Genomic DNA, 22,105 nt, shown 5'->3' on the forward strand with positions numbered 1-22,105 from the left:
TAAGAGAATTTATTTTATAAGCCAAGGAGGCCATTAAAAATAGAATTATTGCCTTGCCATTATAGTCCAAACTACTAATAGTCTTTCTAACATTTTAAAGATTAACTTAATGCAGTTAATAGCACATTTCCTTTTAATTTTATTTACTCTTGAGTGCCTTAAACCCTGTTAGATTAGTAAAGTGCTAAAGAATTTATGATGGAAATGATCATTATAAACTTGGGATGATTACTGTTTTCTATTATATATACAGTAAATATAATACTATATTTATAATTTTAGATTTTTTTGCATTGCATGAAACATCTTATAAGCCAGTCTTTCTGAAGTTAAATTTCAATCTCTAGCAATAGAAATTATTTTTTCTTAAAGAGCATAATATCTTCATATTTTTCTGCAATTTTCAAAATGACTTATCCCCAACTGAATCCACAGAGCTATATAATGACAACAATATAATTTGTGCTGTATATCCATATTGACACATGTGTTAACAACACCTTTGACCACTAACACACTGATGTTAGATATGTCATGTTGTTAATTACAAATTATTATTTCATTCCACCGATTAACTTGTTCATCATATTTCATTAAGTGGAAGCTGCTTTTGTATTACTGATCATTTCTGTTGTTATTACCAACAGTCCTCTGGCCAATTAGTAGACACTGGAAGATGGGGTGGGGGAAGTGTGGATTCCTATAAGAGTAAAAGAACATTTCTTTTGCATGTCATAGTGTTACATTGTAGCCAGTACATTCTTTTTCATTAAAAGTTTAAGAGCTTAAACAGAAAGACATTGTGCAGATTAGTACTTTAGGAGGGTTAGGTGAACAGATGCCAACTCTCCCCCAGGATGTAATCTAGAGGTAAGGTTTCACTGCAAAGTGATTGCAGCTGGATCTGTCATTATAATGAAAGCGTTGGGTTCAAACGCTGGACCAAAGAGGGTCCTTTCAAGTGTTAGACTTCCCCCTGCTCCACTCTACTGAAGTACACTTTTTTAATGTTCACTTCCTCTTTAAATTTTATTTTCATTTCCTCTAAGGTAATGTGGCTGTTATCCTAACAAATGTTTTTCATCTTCTGACCTGTGACATAAACTCACCTTTCAACTGCTCTTTCTCACATTGATCCAGTATTTTAAACCTGCATTTCTGATTCGAGTCTCCTTTGGCTCTGCTTTGCTTGCCTTCCTATACTTGCCTTACGTTATTATGGCTTATTTGTTCATGATAAACACTGAGTTATAAATACTTTAATATTAATGCATATTTTGGCATCAAAAGGAATATTATTAATCTCTCCCTTTGTTCTAAAACATTATTGAAATTGTACACTATTCTCTCTCTATAAAAATCACTCTCATTATTTCATATACCGAAGGTATAACAATTTCCGTAAGGGTTTCTTATCCACTTACATAATTAATAGACTGGTTTTTTTAGGACTATTCATTTGGTATTTTCTCTTTCTTCTAGTCGAAGTGGGAAAAAGCCCATCTGTTAAGGGGTCCCTCTCTGGAAAAGTCAACCTTCCTTGTCATTTTTCAACCATGCCTACCTTACCACCCAGTTACGACACCGCGAGTGAATTTCTCCGAATCAAATGGTCTAAGATTGAATTGGACAAGAGTGGAAAAGATTTGAAGGAGACTACTGTTCTTGTGGCTCAAAATGGGAATATCAAGATTGGCGAGGGCTACAAAGGGAGAGTGTCGGTGCCTACACACCCTGAGGATGTGGGCGATGCCTCACTCACCGTGGTCAACCTGCTTGCAAGTGACGCGGGCCTCTACCGCTGCGACGTCCTGTACGGGATTGAAGACACCCGGGACACAGTTTCATTGACCGTGAACGGTAAGGCCTAAAAGATGGTATAACTATAACATGATAGTTCAGAAGTGTCTGAAACACTACTCAAAAGTAACTATCGCTCAAAGTTTGAACAAGTGGAAAAACCATTGATCATCCCAACAGTCCATATCTTTCAGCAAACCCCCCCACCCCCCGCCTGTTATTTATTTGGGGGTCAAGGAAGGTCACTTCTTGCATAGCAACTTGAATGATTCCGTGTAGAAAATATAGTTTGTATACTGGAAATAATGAACGCCTGAAGACATGGTATATAATTCAATATCATTACTTGTTATTGAGATCTGTTGATATTGCTTTTGAAAACTGTAAAGGCTATCTACATTTTGTTAAAATTTTTCCATATGTGTGTATGCACATGTACATATATGCACACACACACACAACATATACATGTATATACACACTCCCCCAAAACTTTTCCTTATTTTCCTCACTCTTCTGGCATGATTGTTAAAATCTTTGAGTTTGCTTTTACGAAATATAAATTCTGTCTTAATGTACATTGAACAAATAGGGCACAATAAGTAACATGGTACATATCACAGAACCTTTAAAAGGCCCAAACTCAATATACATCTAAATTGGATCAAAACTATAACTCAGAGAGTTATATTCTCTAGAGAATTTTTTAAGGTTAATATACTAGTTGTTACCATTGCCTTGCAATGAAATATTTGGCTTTAGCCATCTTCCAGTGGTGGCTTATATGTCATTTGAATTTAAGTTAGGGGACAGAGCAAAGAAAAATTGCTTTAATTTGGTACGCACGTAATGCTATAGCTCTTGGGAGCCGAATATTTTGGCAAGTTACTAAGCAAAATTCTAATACCTAGACATGATGGAACAGATTTTTCTTCCAACACTCCATTTCCCTATAATATATTTATTTACCTTTTAGAAATATATACAAAGGGCTTTATTAAAACTCTTTCTTGTGTAGCCAAAAGGAAATATTTTAAATTTCAGATGCAACAAATTAATTTTCTGGACATCCTTTTACATTCAGATTCTATTGCTTTCTTCCATAAATCTAGTTTTATATTATCCAGGTATCCACTAAATATCCTGTGCTCTTTTAAAGTTTTTATCATTAATTTTAGTTCACATAGACTTGTTTTCTGCTATTAGTATGTCTCTTTATAGGTAGGTAATAGTGTTAGATACACACTATATACAAATATATATAATAATGTAAATATGTTGAATATATATCTGAAATGCCCAAGAGTTTAACAACTACTTAAAATTATCATCTTAAAATTAGAGAATTAACAATGGATTTGCCCTTTACCCCTCTGAAACACTGAAAATCCTCTGCTTAATCTCCTTAGCCACCTGAGGGATTCAAATTATCCCAACAATTGCAGATACCTGCACAGGCTCTTATTTGCTGCCTTGGGCACGGAGGCTCTTTCGTGCCCTTCACTGCCAATCTCCAGTGCACACAGAAGATTTTTAATGATCAAGAAGACTAGTTGAAGCTTCAGAACATAAGACTAATGTACAACTGTTCAAATTCTTGCTTAGACTTAGAGATTATTATAAGCTATCTCTCATACATACCAAATGCCATTATATATACATCTTGGCGATTTTAAAGTAGTTCTGTAAAGGTACATATTTTCTGAAACACAGTTGATGATTTCTTTTTTTCAATATCAGAGATGGGAACACAAATGCTAATTGTCAATGCATCTTACGTGGTGCCTGTGCAGATCTTTTGTGTTGGCCCTGATCACATGTGCTCATCTCTGACATGGCTATTCAGTTCCCTCATCGTTACTTTATCAGCACAGACCTAAGACCATCTAAGCGTGGACATATGGGAGATTCTTACAGGATGTCAGTCTGTGAAAGGCAGACTTGTCAACCTCAGTAAAATACGAGAGATAAAAGAGAGTGGAACATACTTCAGAAACCAAAATTCATTTTGTGTGACAAAAAAGAAAAGTAGCCAAGTGATGTGACCCAGAGTCTCATCCATGAGACCCAGGTGCCCCAATTTCTATTTTTTGATGACCTTTCAGGCACACTAGCTTAATTCGCTTTGCAGACTTACAGAAGCAAGTCACCATATTTATTCCATTTTAAAATGGAGTTGCTCTTGCTGAAGTGAGAGGAGAGGAACACAGCTCCACCCAGCTGCTCTTTCCTCAGCCCCTTGACAATTCCCTGAGTCCCAGAGGACAGGGAGAACTGCTGGTTTATGCAACTCCTAAAACACAAGGAAGTGGAATTTGAGACAAGTACCAGAATTCCTGACTTGACTTCAGGACTTCTTTGGGATAAGAGTCCTACATTTTATCTGTCATAGGGGAGACCCTAAATGATGCTGGTCCAACAGTAAATATGATAAATCTTTGAGTAGTACTTAGTAGCCTACCCAACATTTTAAAATTCTTTACCTAATTTGAAGATCATATTAGTCAAAGAACATAAGCAGTATTAGTCACATTTAAGGAGGAGGAAATTAAGGCTCAGCACATGATTAAGACTTTGTATATGTTTAAGGAGTTAATTAGGGATTAAAACAAGCCTTCTCACTCCTACATAGTGCAGTATCTTTTCCATCTTAGTATATTGGCCCTGGAAGGAAATATGTTTTATATTTAGGAGAAGTGGTGTTCATGAATGTTCCATGTGCTTTGGGGTTGACTCTGGGAATAATCATGAAATAGAAGTTGGTTCTGTGGTCCCTTAACTCTTTTTATCCCTTGCAAGTACTCCCTTTAGTTGTCCAGTGTTCCCATGATAGCCCGGATACTACCTGTATTAGGACAACTGTCCACGTTTTGGGACTTAGTGGCTTAACTCTTAGATTGTGTACATGTGAACAAAAAATATATGGCTAGGGAACTTTGTAATGGAGCAGAGTGGGACACCCAAGTGAATGCTATTTCCGGGGCTCCTCATATCACCACCATTTTGCATAACGCTACAAAAAGTAAAAATAAAGATTTATCAAGATGTTATTACCAGGTTAGCAGTAATTTGATATATTGCTCCCATGAGAAGTTTGGCACATTGTGGTGGCAGATGAACATGCCCGTAATTGTTTGCTGCTCTCTTTGCAGGGGTCGTGTTTCACTACAGGGCGTCCACCAGCAGGTACACTCTGAATTTTGAGAGTGCGCGGCAGGCTTGTTTGGATGTTGGAGCAGTCATGGCAAGTCCGGAGCAGCTCAATGCTGCCTATGAAGATGGATTTGAGCAGTGTGATGCAGGCTGGCTGTCTGATCAGACCGTTAGGTGAGATGTCTGGGCGCCACAGGCTTTAATTCATCAAGTTGGGAGTGAGAATCAGCTCCTAATTTTTAGTCCTTTATTTCCCCAGATATCCCATCCGGACTCCTCGAGAAGGTTGTTATGGAGACATGATGGGGAAGGAAGGTGTCAGGACCTATGGATTCCGTTCTTCTCATGAAACTTATGACGTGTATTGTTATGTGGACCATCTGGATGGTGAGAGGTTTACATTTCTCTAGTATCATTTGAACTGAGAAAATTGAGGAAAGACCGGGAGCATGTTGGAGTAAAACAAGTCTTCATGCCTGTTTGGATTCCGGCAGCAATACTCAGTTTAAATGACCACATGATTCTGTGGTGAAATAAGCTTAAAGTAGAAAGAGAAGGAGGGGTGTGTAAATGGTTATGCAGGTTAGACATGTCTTTAGTTAATAGTGGGTTTTCTTTCCATCATGCTTCTGTTGGACTGTTTCCAATATACTTTTAGAGTGTTAAGAATAGAAAGCCGTAAGGGTGGTAACTATTCTTGTGAGACCTTCAGATAAAATCCTGTGATGACAAACCAATGTGAATCCAAGTGTTGATAACACCCCAAATCTCAACTAAATCACATAAACTAGCCCAAAAAGGGTTTTCATGTTTCACTTCTGTTTATTTTGCTACTACACTGATATTCAGAGCAATCACTCATTCATTTGGCCAATCAACCCATTTAAAAAAACTGCTGTGTGACAGATAGTCTGCTAGTTGTTAGGAATGTGAAGCCACGTAAGATATAAGCCTTGCTTTAAAGAAGCTTAGAGTCTGATTGGTTTGGACTATCACTTCTCACACAGCATGAGCTGGAGAATCTTTTTTTTTTTACTTTTTTGCATCGATGTTCTAATACAGTTGTCTTCCTTTTTCGACCACCACTTTCCCCTGCCCTACCCACACTCATGGTGGAAATTGGAGATTCTTAAAGACAAGTTTAAGTTCAATAGTGGCAACATTATCTAAGGGGTGCTTGAGGTTTTATTATAAAACACATGGAATACAAGTTTCTGTGACTTTTGAAAAGGAGTTTCATTTGTATCAATGTATATCTCAGAAGCTTAAATATATATGTATAAATATTGAATTGAGTTATACATTTAATTTTGGCTGGGTACACACAAAAAGAGTGATCTCAATTTTCTCAAAATTAAGAGATTGGACTAGATAATTGCCATGGTCTCATCCAACATTACGATTCCATGATTTTATGAATTGAATAAACAACCTGAGAGACTGAGAGCTAGGAGAGGAGCAGCTCATATTTTCCCAATGCCCTGACTAAATTTGCATCAGTCGGCCTGCTTACAGGGAGGCTGCTGAAGTGTGGGTCTCCAGCATCCTAACATTCTCATTATAACTATCATTTAATATTGGTACATGTGTTTCCTAAACCAGAACTTCAGATACTAACAATTCTGGTTTTTGTACAGGAACCAAGGGAAAAACACATGTAAAGTCCAAGCTATGATATGTAGTTTATCTTCTTCCTTTACTTTAGGTTTCATTTACTAGGAGAGGGCTTGTAAGAGAACCTAGTTTTAGGAAATACATTTGGCTATTGCTATTTAAGTAAGATGGAAATTTGTATTCAAATTCAGTAACATGGAATTTGTTTAATCATGGTTGTTTTAACTTAGAATAATATCTATCAGAGCAATAGTTATAAACATTTCTGGGATATTGGTAATACTGGAACTGAATCAAAGGTAGTTTTGAAGAAGTGTATATAAATTCTAATTACCTAAAATAGTTTTACCAAATATAATTGAAATGAGGGCTTTCGGGTACAAGTCCATGGTCTGATCCAAATATGAGTAATCGTCACAAGCCAGCCTCCTTGTAGGAGAGACGGGCCCATGTACTCACCGTCCTCTCAGAAGGGAAGCCTAAGGCCCCCTCTGTGAGTGTGTTCTTCATTCTTATCCTGATGGAGCTACCGAACCCCTCTCTGAGGCTGAAAACTCCTTAACTTATTTTGAGACCAACCAGAGCACTTTCTGCTTCTGCAGAAGTCCTAGAAATCCCATGCCTTCTGTAAATGCTGTTTGAGAAAATACTTTTGACAGGATACCTGGGGATCCCTTGCCACTCTGAACCCATTGAAAGCTGGGCCCCTCACGGTCTGTTCAGAGTATTGCAACTAGTATGTGAAGAGAATTGGATAGTAGATCTGGGAGTGTGCACGTGCAACACAAACAGCACTTTCTAGTCATACAGGAGTCTTTTTCCACCTCCATAAACATTTCTAAGGCAACTATTGCTTGTAAAACCAGTCTAGGCTTCAATGTAACCCAGCTGTATTCTGTACAGTTACTTAAGACTAATGTTTCACAAATTTGGTGACTGAAAACTTGTAATGTGTCATGTACCATAAATTTATTTAGGTATTTACACAAAAGTAACAAAATTTAAACCTTTTTTTTAGCACATACAAGTTAGAAGACAGAGATAGAAGAATCAGTGTAAATCCTAATTCAAGCACTGGCTGAAGTTAGTGTCAGCCAAGTAACAAGGTTTTTATTTGTTTCATAGAAAGAATTCAACAAATCTGAAAGATATTCAGTATATTTGCAGTGACGTTATGCTGGAAATCTTTCCCTCCTTGCTTTCTGTCCTTTGGAATAATTAGCACATCTTGGGACACTGGTCTTTTCTCTCTTAACTTGAAATCTGGCTGGTGGTCATGGGTGGGACTTTTGTGACTGATGTTGTAAGAAAAGCACAAGGTCATTCTTGTAAGGTCTCCCTCCCTGCTTCACTGAGGTGTGTGTCTTCCCTCTGAACTAAAGTCCATTGGCCAAACTATGAATGGATAAAAGTTCTCGTGGAAAATTTACTATATACTATTACATCTGGTATTTCATGCCACATTGATAACAGATTATTTGAAGTGAGCCAAAAATCCCTCATAAGAGGTACTAATGGCCGTACTCATGGGTATAACAATTCCCACCTATATTTTATTGTATTTTCAATAGCCAAGTGTGTGTGAGAGAGGTGGTGGGGCACGAAGAATTAAAGAGAGTGGTGTACTCAGAATGCCTATGGTATACACAATTATGGACAAGGTAAAGTACTTCAGTTAGAAGCTATATTATTCCAATGGTATAATGAAAAATCCACTGAAGAATAAAATTAAACCTAGTCTAAGATAACATTAATTTTGTTTTAATTTACTTATTTATCATTCAAGGTACGTAGTTAACAGGATGTCAACCTTCTTTTTTTTCTTAGTGCTTATTTTATACTACCATATTTATCCTGACATGGATTTCTTTATGGAGGAGAAAAGTGGATCTGGTTCCCATTCTAAGGTGGTGATTCTAATACAGTTATGCATCTGAACACAATATTTGATTCTATTTAAAAAACAGCCTTACAAGTATAAAAGATCAATTACATTATTTATATTCACCACCAAGCATTCCACTAACAGCTTGTGTCCTTAGAAATGGTCTAGACCTTCAGGTGGTTTCTGAGCCACTGTGCAGTACCTGCATACTGTTACTAAGCAAACGACAGAGTTGAGACTCTAAAGTTGGAATCTAGTAATTATGCTTTATAAAATAATCCTTATTAAGAAGCTTTATCTGTGTTTCCTGGTAAAGTAGATTTGGGAAACATTGAGAAAGTTCCTCCTTAGAAAGTTTCATCCTTGTTTCCCGATAAGGGGGATTTGGAAAATGTTGAGAGAGTTTAGAGAAGAGTTGAGATGTTTGCATAGCAGACAACTGAGTAAAGGATTAGGATTATTTCGGAGTCGTAAAGACAGTGCTGAGACAGGACGCTTGGGAGGCAGTAGAGTTTCTTACTACTAAGAACAGGAAGGCCCTCAGCTGACCCCCAGCTCTGTTACTTAACTCGTTGTGAGATCCTGAGCCACCCTTTACCTAAGTTCTAGTTTCTTTTTCCGTGAAATGGAAACAAGAATACTTACTTTTTAATCATGGCATAAAGATGAAGTGGTTTAATGTGTGAAGCTTTTATCACAGTACATAGCACAAAGTAAGTGCTCAATAAATAATAGCTATTATTATAGCTTATGGGTATATGAAAGCTTCTTTATTTCCACTGAATTCCTGAAAAGAAATGAGTTAAATTTCAACTTTATAAATTACATTCAATATAAATTTTTCTGATAATGAATATTGTTAAGTGTAGAAGGAATCCTGACAAGCTATAATATTTCTTCTCTGGAACTTTCTTAAATCTAAAATGTTATGACTGTAAACCTCTGTCAAAAGCTGAGTCCCACTTGGTACTTTGAAGGATACAGAAAATAACTGGAACTAAGTCACTTTATGAAGAAGAAGGGTGACTTTACATCAGGAATTCTGAATAGGCTAAATTGTTTGAACATTACTGAATAGTTAAAATAATACTGTAGCAAAATAAGAACTCCTATATTATCCCTCCTAAATTGTTTGAAATCAGTTTATTCTCTAATAGAACATTATCTTCAGGAGTTAATCTGGTGTCCAACCTCCTGCAAAGGGCACATAAACATGTCCACTTTGTCAATGGAAAATTTAAGTACTTCTGAAAGCGCTTTGTGAGTTAATGTATTTCTGTGCTGAAAACTGGCAATTTAATAGGAAGTATTTGTGTATAGTTGCATCTATAGCAGAAAATGATTCCTAAATACGGCAGATAAAAGTGTTGGAAAGAATGGAGCCCAATGTAAACATTCAGCTGAGAAAACACTCAAACGTTTAAGGGAACTTTAATTCTTTTTGAATGAAATCAGTGGATTGTTATCTGGTTTACTTATGATAGCAGGTACTTGTGAGACACTAGTTCCCTTTATACAGGGGTTTAGATCTCCCTGCAGATGAATCAGAGGTAGTAGATGAGGTCCGATAGCTTTCTTTCATGGCTGACCCTTTTATTTCCTTGCAAATGACTCAACACTTCCAGTCTGGTCTCCAGATCTGACAAATGATTGATCCAGGAGATCCTTGCCCCTCTGACACTGACAACCTTGGGGACCTACATCCTATTCTTCTATGATCCCTATTTCTGTGTAGCACTAGTTTTTGGCTTTTTCTTCACCTGGAATAACTACCACCTTAGTATTTCGATTCCCTGGCTCTCACACGACTTTCCCTAAACTTTGATCTCTGTGCATTGATGGGCTCTTGCATTCATTTCCTATCTCCCATCTGATTCCTAGGTGATCTCTCCTGCCTTTACCATCTCCGAAACTTGAATGTCTAACTATAAATCTGTCCTGCTCTCCTCCCTGTCTCCTATTAGCCTGTGAGTTCTGGGAGGGAAGAAACCATGTGTATCCCCACTATCTTCCTGGCACATAGTAGGTGCTACATAGATGGAGTGGAATAGATGAGTGAATTAATAAATTCACTTCCAAATGATAACAGCCCACTCTACTCACCTCACTTGATACGTGTACCTTGGAAAACTTCCCATCTCTCCAGGCGTGATCACTATTCTACTACTTGCTTCCCAATTTTCCATTGCTCCAATTCTCTTAGCAGTTTGTTTAATTTTATTTTAGTTCTTTCATATGTAAACTATAAGTCATGTGACTTGCAGGGTCAAATGATTGAAGTGCAAAAGTACACCAAAGAGAACATACAAAAAAGAAAATGAAAATGTTAACTTCTAGTTTTGCATGTCTAACCCTAACTTTCTTCTGAATTTCATATTCATATTTCTGGTTTGTGAATAATTTTGACGACTCACCTCTGCTTTTGATTCTCACAAATAATCACCTCATCAGTGTTGTGTAGTGAATTTTCCATTGCTTTCCTCCTCAAGCACACATTCTGCCTGATTTTCAAAGCCTCTCAAACCTGGCTCGGGAGTGACCAATTTGACCTCGTCTCCCTCTCTCCAGCAAGAAAGTGCCCTCAGAGGACACACCCCCCTCAGCTGTCCAATAGCCTCTCTTCCCTCGTGCCTGAAAGCCCTGCCTCCAAGGGCTACCTTTGGCTCCATCATCTCACACTGAGATTTCCTGGCTCTGAACCCCTACTTTTCTTAGACCTAGTTCCACAGAGGTGGTGTTTAATTATCCTCTGTTTCACATTCATCAGATACGAAATGTTATCCATTTTATTTCCACAAAAATTCTCTAAACTTCAGGTAGAGATGAGATGCTCCATCTTCTATTGCTCTCTCAACCACAGTGAAAGACCTAGTCCAGAAATAGATACATAATAATCACTCAAAAAATACTTGGTAGTAACGGCAGTATTTCTCCAGACTTTGTGTTTTTTTTTGAATACTGCTTTCACTACCTTTCCATTTCTATGATATGTCAAATAAAGCTTTGTCAAGCTTTGTACTGAGCTCTGTCCACCAAATTTACTAAGGATTTTTTTTACCTTTATTGAATCACCAAGATACTATTTTTTTCCTCTGTGAATATCTGCTCTCACTTTTTTCTGTGGTGTCTCAGGAATAATTCCTTTTTAGAGATACTCTTTTCTGCTCTCCAACCTCTCACGATAATTTCCGTTCCTTGCCTACCCAGTCAATTGCTCTCTGTAGGACTGATTCCTTTGTATCTATTTATAAATTATAGGTTAATTTTTCCAGTTCTCTCGTGTCAAAATCCAGGATCGCTCTGTCACCTCTGCAACTTGTCTAATGCCTCCACATCATCCTTCTGTCTGACCTGGAGCCTTGCTTTTTGTGATTGTGTTAGCTCCTTTAGAAATGCAATGCCAAAAAGGAGGTAAAGGGCCAATTGTCCTTAAACAGGTCTTGGAGTGAGGCTTACTTCTGGCCTTTTGGGAGGCTTTAATTGGACTAAAATCAGATACCAAATTTGGAAATTGTGTGATTTCCTACCTGTAGATTCTCGGATTGGCTTCTAATTCTAACAGAATTTACAGCCTGTAATCTACAGAATACTTCACTCATGAGAGTTATTTAAGAATTAGTGATTAGTGAGCTTATTCAGCTAAAAAGCTCCAAGCTCAGCAGATGATTCAAGTATTGATTCTGGATTACAGAACCTCTCTATAGTGGTTGTGGTGGATGCTGTAAGATGCTGAAAACGTTTTAGTTATTCTCTGTAGAAGTCATAAATCATAGATCACAGTTATGGCTATGCTTCTTATATTGGCTTTGGAGATTAACATAACTTGTTAGGGGTTTGAAACTGAACTTGGAGTTGTTGATGTTTAAGTGTTGGACTGGTCTAGCAAAGAGCCATCAATGAAGGCAATCAGGCATGGCACCTCTGGTAAATGACATGTTCATTCAGTGTAGTGACTTCCATAGATTGACTATGAAGTAGTCATAGGTAGGGTAAGGAAGGGAACTATTTATCATATGGTTGCTTGTGAGGCATTAAAGAAAACCCCACACCATCCCTTTTGAATGTAACTGAGGCACAGAGAGGTGAAGGGACTGCATGTGCCCTCTCCTCTGTTCCACTGCAGTCTGCTCTCGGGGCCACCGAAGATTCCCCAGCAGGGCAGCAGCTCGCACAGCTCCCCCAAATCTCTGATCTACCACATGGAAGTATTCTACTTTTTGTTTGAGTAATGACTGCATTACTGATTTCATTGCAATGATTGGAAGTGCTGAGTTAAGTGGTAACTCTATTGAAAGCTTTTTGAGGAACTGCTAGATTGTTGCCCAGTGTGACTGCACCATTATAAATTTTCACCAGCAGTATTTGGGGGTCTTGCTTCTTCTACTTTCCTGCCAACATTTGTTTTTATCTGACTTTTTGATCATGGCCTACCCTAATGGGTGTGCAATAATATCTGATGGTTGTTTAGATTTGTATTTTCATGTTTGCTAATGATTTGAACAACTTATTATGTGTTTTTTTGGTTATTTACATATTTTCTTGGAGAAATGTCTATTCAGAATCTATGCCTATTTTTAATTGGGTTATTTGACTTTTTGTTATTGAGTTGTAAGAGTTATATACTCTAGATTCAGGTGCCTCTTCCAATACTGAATATTATTTGCCAATATTGTCTCCCATTCTGTGAGTAGTATTTTTACTTTCTCAGTAGTGCCCTTTGAAGCACAAAAGATTCTGATTTGTATGAAATCCAATTTATGAAACTGTTCATTGGTTGGTTGCCCTTTTTGGTGTCATAACTAAGAATACATTGTCAAATGCCCAGTCATGAAGACTTAGTTCTGTATTTTCTTCTAATGTTATATGACATTTGTTTACTTGTATTTTGATCTATTTTGAGTTAAGTTTTGTATATGGTGTGCAGTAAGAGTCCAAATTTATTCCTTTGCATGTGGATGTCCGTTTATCCCAGTAGCACTTGCTGAACAGACTACTCTTTTCCCATTGAATAGTCTTGGCATCCTGTTGAAAATCAGTTGATCATAGATATATGGGTTTAGTTCTGGTCTCTCCATTATATTCCATTAATGCTTATGTCTCTGCTTATGCTATTGTCTTGATTAACATTGCTTTGTAGTAAATTTTCAAACTGGAAAATGTGAGACTACCAACTGTGTTCTTCTTTTTCAAAATTGCTTTAGCTATTCTAGGCCCACTGAGTTCCCATATTAATTTTGGGATCAGCTTGTCCATTTCTACAAAGATGCCAGCTGGGATTGTAATATGGATCCCATTGAATTTCTGTATCAATTTGAGATGTGTTGCCATCTCAACAATATTAACTCTTTGGATCCACGAACATGAAATGTTTTCCTGTTTTTTATTTTTTATTTTTTTTTTTAAAGATTTTATTTATCTTTAGAGGGGAAGGGAAGGAGAGAAGGAGAGAAATATCACTGTATGGTTGCCTCTCATGAGTCCCCTGCTGGGAACTGGCCTGCAACCCAGGCATGTGCCCTGACTGGGAATCGAACCATGATCGTGTGGTTCACAGGCCCGCGCTCAATCCACTGAGCTATACTAGCCAGGGCTGTGTTCCTGTTTTTTAAAAATCATCTTTAATTTCTTTCAATGATGATTTGTAGCCTTTAGAGTATAATTTTTGCAGCACTTTCATTGAGTTTAGTCTTACATATTTTTTCTTTTTGATAGAAATGTAAATGAGTTTTCTTCTTTTTCTGTTTGTTGCAAGTGTAGAGATGCAATTGATTTTTATATAATGACATTATATCTTGTATTCTGCAACCTTGCTGAACTTATTAGCACTCATAGTTTTTTTAATGGAATCCTTAGGATATTCTGTAATAGTTTTTTTTAAATTTTATAATAATGCCTCAAAAAATCAGGGATGTCTTGACATAAACTCCTTGAAGCATGTGACAGTCATTTGCACTACGTTTTGATGTCAGGGTCTCCTCTACTACTGAGTTCAAAGAGGTCCTTTGGGAACACAGTGGCCATTTACCTTTCAACTGTGAGACCTAAAAAGCCATGTGCACACAGATGCAAAAAGTAGGCCAATTCTCCCGTGCTGACCTGCAGCCATACTGTGCCTGTCAGACCAAATAAGATGTTCAATCACTTACATATTTTGAAGACACAGGCACCCGGATTTTTGAGAGCTTCCTTCTCACTCTGACTATAACCTGACTGCTCTATCAATAGGAAAGAATAAGATCAGCATCCTGAAAAACGTAAAAATGTGTTTAATTTCAGTGGGGCTTCCTTGTCTTTCAGCCCTTCAAATTGACCTCTACGAGCGCTTGTGCAATAACACACAGACAAAGGCGTGGCTTCCTTTTACTGTAAATATTATTGGATTTCGAGAATGTTAGTTGACTATCAAAGCTGACTAAAGAAATTCTCTAATAGTTAATCAGAGGTTACAAACTTCAGAACCCAAAGTCTACGCTTTAAGCCACGGTATGCGCCTCTACTTCAGCCTAAGACAAGAGAGAAGTTGGAAAGGCCCTGACCTGGCTTCCCATTTGCACCGCCGCTCAAATTAGAAACATCACTAACTGCACACTGGAAATGAAGTGAAGTTACTTTGGCAGACCAGGGGGCTTTCTTGTCACTGTTAACGGGGGGTTGGTGGTCTCTGTGAAGGTTAAAGAATCAAATCTTAGGGGGAGTCAACATGCCTTTTGCATCATCTACAAGTTTTAGCCCTCAGGAGATTATATAGCAGTGTATGTTAGCTGTTAACCACACATGTACAGCTGATGGGTTTCATGATCCAGGGGATAATGAGCATTAGTCTCCATTGCTTTGATCTTGTGTACATAGACTCAGGCGAAAAATGAGACAGAGGGAGAAAGAGGAAGAAAGAAAAAAAGAAACCTCCTTTGAAAAAACTTAAAAGTCAAAACTTCAAAGCTAATGATAATTATGTTGAATTGTTTTTATCACTATAGTACTTGCCATATAGTATAAGTTGTTTTATTATTGTATGGGCATTTATAAGCTCATTTCATGTGCTTATTTTTAGCTCACACCATATCTACTTTTGCATACATTTACTATTTATACACCCTTTTGATCCAAATAGGAGGAAAATGTACAAATCTTGAACTTCCTTAAATGAAAAAAATAAATTGGGGAGTTCTGTTTTCAGATGGGCCAAGGGAACCATGATTAGTGTATGAGAACTAATTTTTCGGCCAGATAGTTCCAGACTGAAGGGTTATGAGCACAGATAAACAAAAGAAGCATAAACATTTATCCCACTACCCAGCAAATACATCCAGCTGGAGAACTGTGGTGAGGTCTCAGCTTTGACACTCACAGAGAGAGCCTATCGGCTGCAGGCTAGGAAGGAAGGGAGTATTACCTGGGATCTGCTGATGCCCATTTCCCATTTCACCCTAGTGGTCACAGGGAATTGTCAGCAGGAGAGAAAGATTCTACCCCACCTTTGCTCTAGACCCTGGCCCATTAATAACTTTTCTGAATTATTCCTGAGTTTTAAGTCTAGATTTTGAACAGCGGGGCTCGTTTTTCATGTTTTCATTGCTTGCCTTTTCAGCATGTGTCATCGTTGAGTTAGCTAGGAAACAGCTTTCCTGTTTAGAAATCAGAAGTACAGAAGATGAACATGCATGGTCCAGTTTCTAGGGAGTCTTAGAGCAGTTAGTTGTCAAATTAAAGTTTTTTCTTTGTTAATAATTATGATGAAGTTAATTCCCATGATTAAGATGAATTCAGTTTGTGGAATGTCAACAGATGTTAAAGTCTCACCAGCAGTGTCTTCCAGTCTCTTCTAGGACATCCCTGGGGAGTTGAAATAACAGGAGTATTCAAAGCCACAGGATTTAATTTTCAATTTAGGAAAAGTATGTGTTAAGAAGACTGCATATAGGGTTTTCATAAAATATGCATATTAGCCTGTGTGTGAAAGCCTCTCTTCTACATTATATTTCACGTGTATGCTAATGGGAATTCATATGCATATACCTTGCTGAACTTATTAGCACTGATAGTTTTTTTATATACCTTGTGGAATTCTTACTTATAACAAATTAACTTGACATTTTATCTTAAGTAATGTATTGCTTTGTATATATAAAAAATACTTTAGGTATTTCTTTCCTGACATTTTTTTGCTTTCTTTATCTGGAGAAAAATGAAGTATTCTCTCATAGGTAGATAACATTTGGAAACATGTTCCAAATCTGTACTCTAGTGACAAATTTGATAAGTGTCTTATAGATGTAGCTGCTTTGATGAGGTCACTTCCGAAACTTAATAGTGGGCTCATTGTCAAGTTATAAATGTGATACTTGTCTTCCAGAAAGGCAATTATCCAGTAAATCCCAAATACATGAAATCGTTTAGTTACAAGTATTCAGATGTAGACATAGAACGCAGCCATGTCCTAGCCTAATAAAATACGGTTTTCTCTCACTGAAGGCTTTGCTTTCCCCCTTCTCACTCTATAGGTGGTATTGTAATAAAAACTCAGAAGGAACTTTTATTGCCTACATCAGAGGCAAAAAGGTGCCTTAAGACACCCTCAGGGTAGGAACTTGCACAACCCGCCCAATTAAATCATGTTGAAGAGAAGCCAAGCAAACGCACTGAGTTGCTCTGCTTGGTTCCCCATGTTTGCTTTCTCTTTCTGTTGTTCTTTGGTTCCTGGTTTGGTTTTGCCTCTGGATTTTCGATTTTATCTTTTGGTGCATCCTCTTGTGATTATTCACTTTTGGATCAAGACCTGAGTTACTTCATTATTACTGGCCCAGACTCAACATGTAACTGTCTAATTTCATGCCACCATGCTGTAGTTTAAAACATATAGTTTGACCGGTAAATCATTCCTAACTCTAAACTTAAAAGCTGAAAGAGAACCTACAAAAAATTTGAAGATCTTAACATCTTGACTGCTTCCTCCGTGTAACAGTGGTCAGTATGTAGAGATACAGCATGGAGAGACCTGCCTATGGCTTGTTATAGGGGAGAAAACCCGATGCTTTTATTGACTGTATCTTGTTTTACTTTTTGCAAAAAGATCTTTTTAAGAAATAATCTGCATTTGGCTTAAAAACTGTCTTAGGCACTTCATCAGGGCTCCCATCTCTATCCCAGCACCATTTGCTCACTTGAAGTCTTTGAAGCAACCCCAGGAGACAATGAACTCAATATGCTCTTTGCTTTGTACTCTCTTTAGTTTTTTGGCCCTTGCTTTGATTCTGTGTGGTTACCTGATCCACTTGCTCTACTTCTACCTTGAGCAGGTTGACAAATAGGCAACCAGAAAGTCAGTACTAAGTTACAGTTGTTGTGGCCAACTAAGTTCCTTTTCATTGAAACACATATGTCTCTGGAGTAATGTTTTTGAAACTATTCCAAGTAAGGGAATCTATGGACTATTGAGCAGTAGTCTGTGAAAAAAGGAGAGTTCTCTGGTCAAATGGTGTGGGACTCCCAATAAATACTGGAACTTTAAGTGCTCGGAGAAGTCTTGCAGAAAGGAAGCCTGTCTAATGACTCGCGTCTGTTTTCTAACTGTGGTTGTCTACGGAGCCTCTTGTCTTCGGAATGCCTGGTCGCATCTCAAGGCTCATCAGTTTTCTGTGGAAGACATTTTTGGAAATTATGTTCTTAGAATTTGAACTATAAAGTAGTAATATTCCTGATCCACCTCTTCAATAATAAGTTTTTTTACAGATTGATTAGAGAGAGAGAGAAAAACATCAATTCATTGTTCCACTTGTTTATGCATTCATTGGTTGATTCTTTTTTGTGCCCTAACAAGGGATCAAACCCACAATCTTGGTGTATAGGGATGGCACTCTAACCAACATAACTACCTGGCTGGGGCTTCAACAATAAATTTTTAATAGGTTAATTCTAATCTAAATAGCAGGTCATCCATATTTGTATTATGTTAGATAAAAATCATATAATGTGAAAACGTTATCTAGTTAAAACCAGGCATCCAATGAATTAAAAAATATATTTGACAGGAAGTTATAGAAGCCTTTTTGTGTATGTGTGGCTTGAGTTTTAGTATGAAACCGAGGCCAGGCTATTCTGGCACATTCTAGAAAAACATGTGATGATCTGGTCTTAATAGTTTGAAGTTAATACATGAGAAGGGCCAAGTTTGGACATTTAACATATTGGTCTGGATATAGATTCAGTGTTAACCACAGGAGTACTGAGCTACAGCAAGATAATTGTGTAATGTGGCTGCTTCACCACATCATTTGTTTTCTGCAATGGGCAAGGTAATGTTCGAGTTAAACAATTATAATTTAGGAGTTTTAGATATATTTTGGGATTAGTTAAAGGAAATGTTTTTCTCTTTTTTCATTATTTTAAATAAAACAACAATTATGACATGTAGATATCTTTCTTTATAGATGAAGCCTTTTAATTTTTACATTTAAGTAAGTTCAATGTCAGTTAAATATTCCTTTTGGGGGGGGGTTCTGCATTACACAGGACCCAATAGTAGTATATCTTCTAAAATTTCTAAAAAAATATTTTATTTGGCATGTTTAAAAAATTTCTCCATATAAATGAAAAGAACAATAGGCAGCCTTAGGGGAAACAAAATTTAATCAAATAAGTAAAATCATTATTTCATCGGTATTGGGTAGATAGATGAAAATTGTATCCTCCAAAAATGAATTAAATAATTGATGTTTTGACATAAAGTCAGATTTAACAAGAGTTCTATAAAAAAGTTCTATTAAAAGTTCTATAAGTAGAGCTTTATGATTTAATAATAATAAGAGAATTCCCTTTTCAACCTGCCAGACCCTTCTGCAACCCTTTTTCCTTCAATACCACAAATGTGTGTGTTGTTTAAGACAGGGAAACCGTTGCCCATGAGATCATGCTGCCATTTTTCTTCATTAGCCCTTTGGTCTGGCCGCATTTGGAGAAGTTGATTTCCCCCAACCGATCAACTAACCTAGGTGTTGCAGTTTTACTCAGTTAATTATGTTTCTTTGCCCTGTTCTGGTTGGCTGATCATTCCTGTTACTTAAGAGGAACAGTAGTTTTACCTCAGTATAGAAGCACCTCACAGTGCAGGAAACGAAGGCAACAAAAATGATATGCCAGCTGTAATAACAAACCCAAGCGGATTGGCACGCTGCCCTCCTTCACACTTGCGTTGCTTTCAGGCTTAATGCAAGTGTAAGACGAAGTGAGTGAGGCTGCTCGGGCCGCACAGACCAGTCTATCTGTCTGCCTTTTTCCCCCTGTTGCTTTGCGCCAAACCCGTAGGTGAAATCAATCACCTGTTCCAGACGGCAGCTCCCCAAAGCCCTGCTGCAGAATTAGCTTTATTTAATGGGCTGCTTGGGAAGGGGGGAAGAAAAAGAGTACCTTGTGTCTTAACAAGAACTTGAAATGGCATTCATTTAACAAGCATTATGTTATGGAATACATACTCTGTAACTGGTCTTGTGACCCTTATGCTTTTAAAACTGATTAGGGAGGGAAACATTGAAGAAATGGGAAGGAGGGAAACTTAACCTGTTTATGCGTACTTTTAGATTTGAGGTTACTAACCCTTCCCAGACTAGATCATTAAGTACAAACCTATACATACCCCACCACACCTTGTTCCGTCAGGTAAAAGTTTTTCTTTCTCTTTTTCAAACAGCTCTTATTTGGATTTGACCAGGTATTCTCAGCAGCCATTTTAGATGTATAGTGAGAAAAGCTGATATGTGTGGTTTGGCTATTTTCCCCATAACTCACTTTTTCTTGTTTTATAAATCTATCACACACTCAGAGAGCAGTGGCTGTATTCCTTTTAAATAATTGCTTGTTACATCTAAGCTTGGTCAGGTGAAGCCCCAAACCGTGAGAGCTCTGGCATCCCAGCTGTTTCCTGTCTCATAGAGTCAGAAAGCGGCCGCGGTGGGATGGAAATGGGACCCGAAGCCGCTGCAATAATGGGCTGTCAATGTTTCAGCCTCCTCTGCATTTTATTTTATATCCCTTCTCCTGCCTGCTGTATTTGCCTAGGTAATTCTAATGCTGCCTCTGTCTTTTAAAAAAGGCACTTGTGCTCAGGTGTGGAAAACGTCCTTTAATTTACAATGAACCATGTTCAGCCAATTGTTCTGTTACCCAGGGAAAATCCAATTTAATAAACTGTCTGGCATTTCAGAGTATTTTATAATTGCACATGAAGTGGAAATAAACATATTCTTAGTTAACTGGGCCTGGTGATGAACAAAGTAAATGTCCAGCCTTTCTTTGTTAATCAATAAGCGAATATAAGAGTCTCTCAAACCTAGAGCCCCTGATGGCTTTGTGAGAAATGGAGACACAATCCCTGACCCAGACAGATTGCAAAAGTCACCTCCCTGGGCAGAGCAAGCAGAAAAAAAGGTGCCACTTCCTTCCAGGGGCACTGGAGTGCCTGTGGCTGGGCGAGGGGGAGCCGATGGCCCATTCACTCTCTGCCCTGACTCAGGAGCAGGCGGTACCTGGCACAACAGTGCCAGCAGCCCTGAGCCCCAGACGGGAAGGCAGGCAACAGCATTCCATTCGGATTCTATTCCTTCCTACTTGATAATAGTGGTACGTGAGAAGGAGCGTCAGGGAATTACCGTTTGATTTTAGGGTAAACAGAGTGAAATGCCCTCAGTGGCAGCTCAGCACAGCTTTTCCATTGCAGTTTGCAATGTTAATAAGTACACCACAGGCTCTTTCATTAAAGGGAAAACCCATTTTTTGGACAATAATCCAAATATTCGCTTGGAAAGGTTTGTTCATCTTAGAGAGTTAATCATAACTTTATTTTCAAATGACTATTTCTATGGTCTATGGGTATAGAAGAGCATTCATTGAATAATAAAGTTTATATATGTAGATATGAAAATTTGGGGGGTATGTATTATTTCTTATCATACACAAATAGCAACAAAATTAAGTAATATTATGTTTCCTACTTTAAAGTGTCAGAAGCTGCTGCCATGCCATGAAAAAAGTATTACATGCTTTCCCCCTATGCCCCAAACTAGAAGGGAATGAGTAACCAAACTTAGGACTTTTTTTCCTCTTGTTATTTCAGGTGATGTGTTTCACATCACTGCTCCCAATAAATTAACCTATGAGGAAGCTAAAGAAGAGTGTGAAAACCAAGACGCTCGGCTGGCGACCGTGGGGGAGCTCCAGGCGGCTTGGAGGAATGGCTTTGACCAGTGCGATTACGGGTGGCTGATGGACGCCAGTGTTCGCCACCCTGTGACTGTGGCCAGGTCCCAGTGTGGAGGTGGTTTACTTGGGGTGAGAACCCTGTATCGTTTTGAGAACCAGACAGGCTTCCCCTCCCCTGATAGCAGATTTGATGCCTACTGCTTTAAACGTAAGTGTTTGATACCTTTTTCAATGTTACAGATAAAAAAAAAATACTTCGAAGGCATGCATTGATGTTCAACTAGCGATTGGAATGGATTCCGTATGTTGCAGTGTGTGCACAAAATGGAAACAGTTCAGTAATTTTCAAAGGCAATCAAATGGAACAGCAGTGATATGGTTAAAACAATGGGAAGTTGGATGAATGGGTTTGTAAAGGGGATGAGGAAATGTCAAGTTGAGGTCTCAACTGGGCCCTGTCGC

The 22,105-nt window shown here is 37.9% G+C and overlaps 1 protein-coding gene across 3 annotated transcripts in view; it reads left to right on the forward strand.

Annotated features, from left to right (window-relative positions):
- VCAN (versican) overlaps positions 1-22,105 on the forward strand; it is a 108,134-nt gene that overhangs the window by 15,819 nt on the left and 70,210 nt on the right. For all 3 annotated transcript variants that reach the window (XM_037032232.1, XM_037032230.1, XM_037032231.1), the window contains exons 3-6: positions 1,483-1,860; positions 4,953-5,127; positions 5,213-5,340; positions 21,558-21,851. In XM_037032232.1, the coding sequence (XP_036888127.1) occupies positions 1,483-1,860; positions 4,953-5,127; positions 5,213-5,340; positions 21,558-21,851 (975 nt within the window). The remainder of the gene's footprint in view (positions 1-1,482; positions 1,861-4,952; positions 5,128-5,212; positions 5,341-21,557; positions 21,852-22,105) is intronic.

The sequence above is a fragment of the Sturnira hondurensis genome, unplaced genomic scaffold, assembly GCF_014824575.4.
Source record: "Sturnira hondurensis isolate 20B ecotype Veracruz unplaced genomic scaffold, ASM1482457v3 Scaffold0021354, whole genome shotgun sequence".
Lineage (NCBI taxonomy): Eukaryota > Metazoa > Chordata > Mammalia > Chiroptera > Phyllostomidae > Sturnira > Sturnira hondurensis.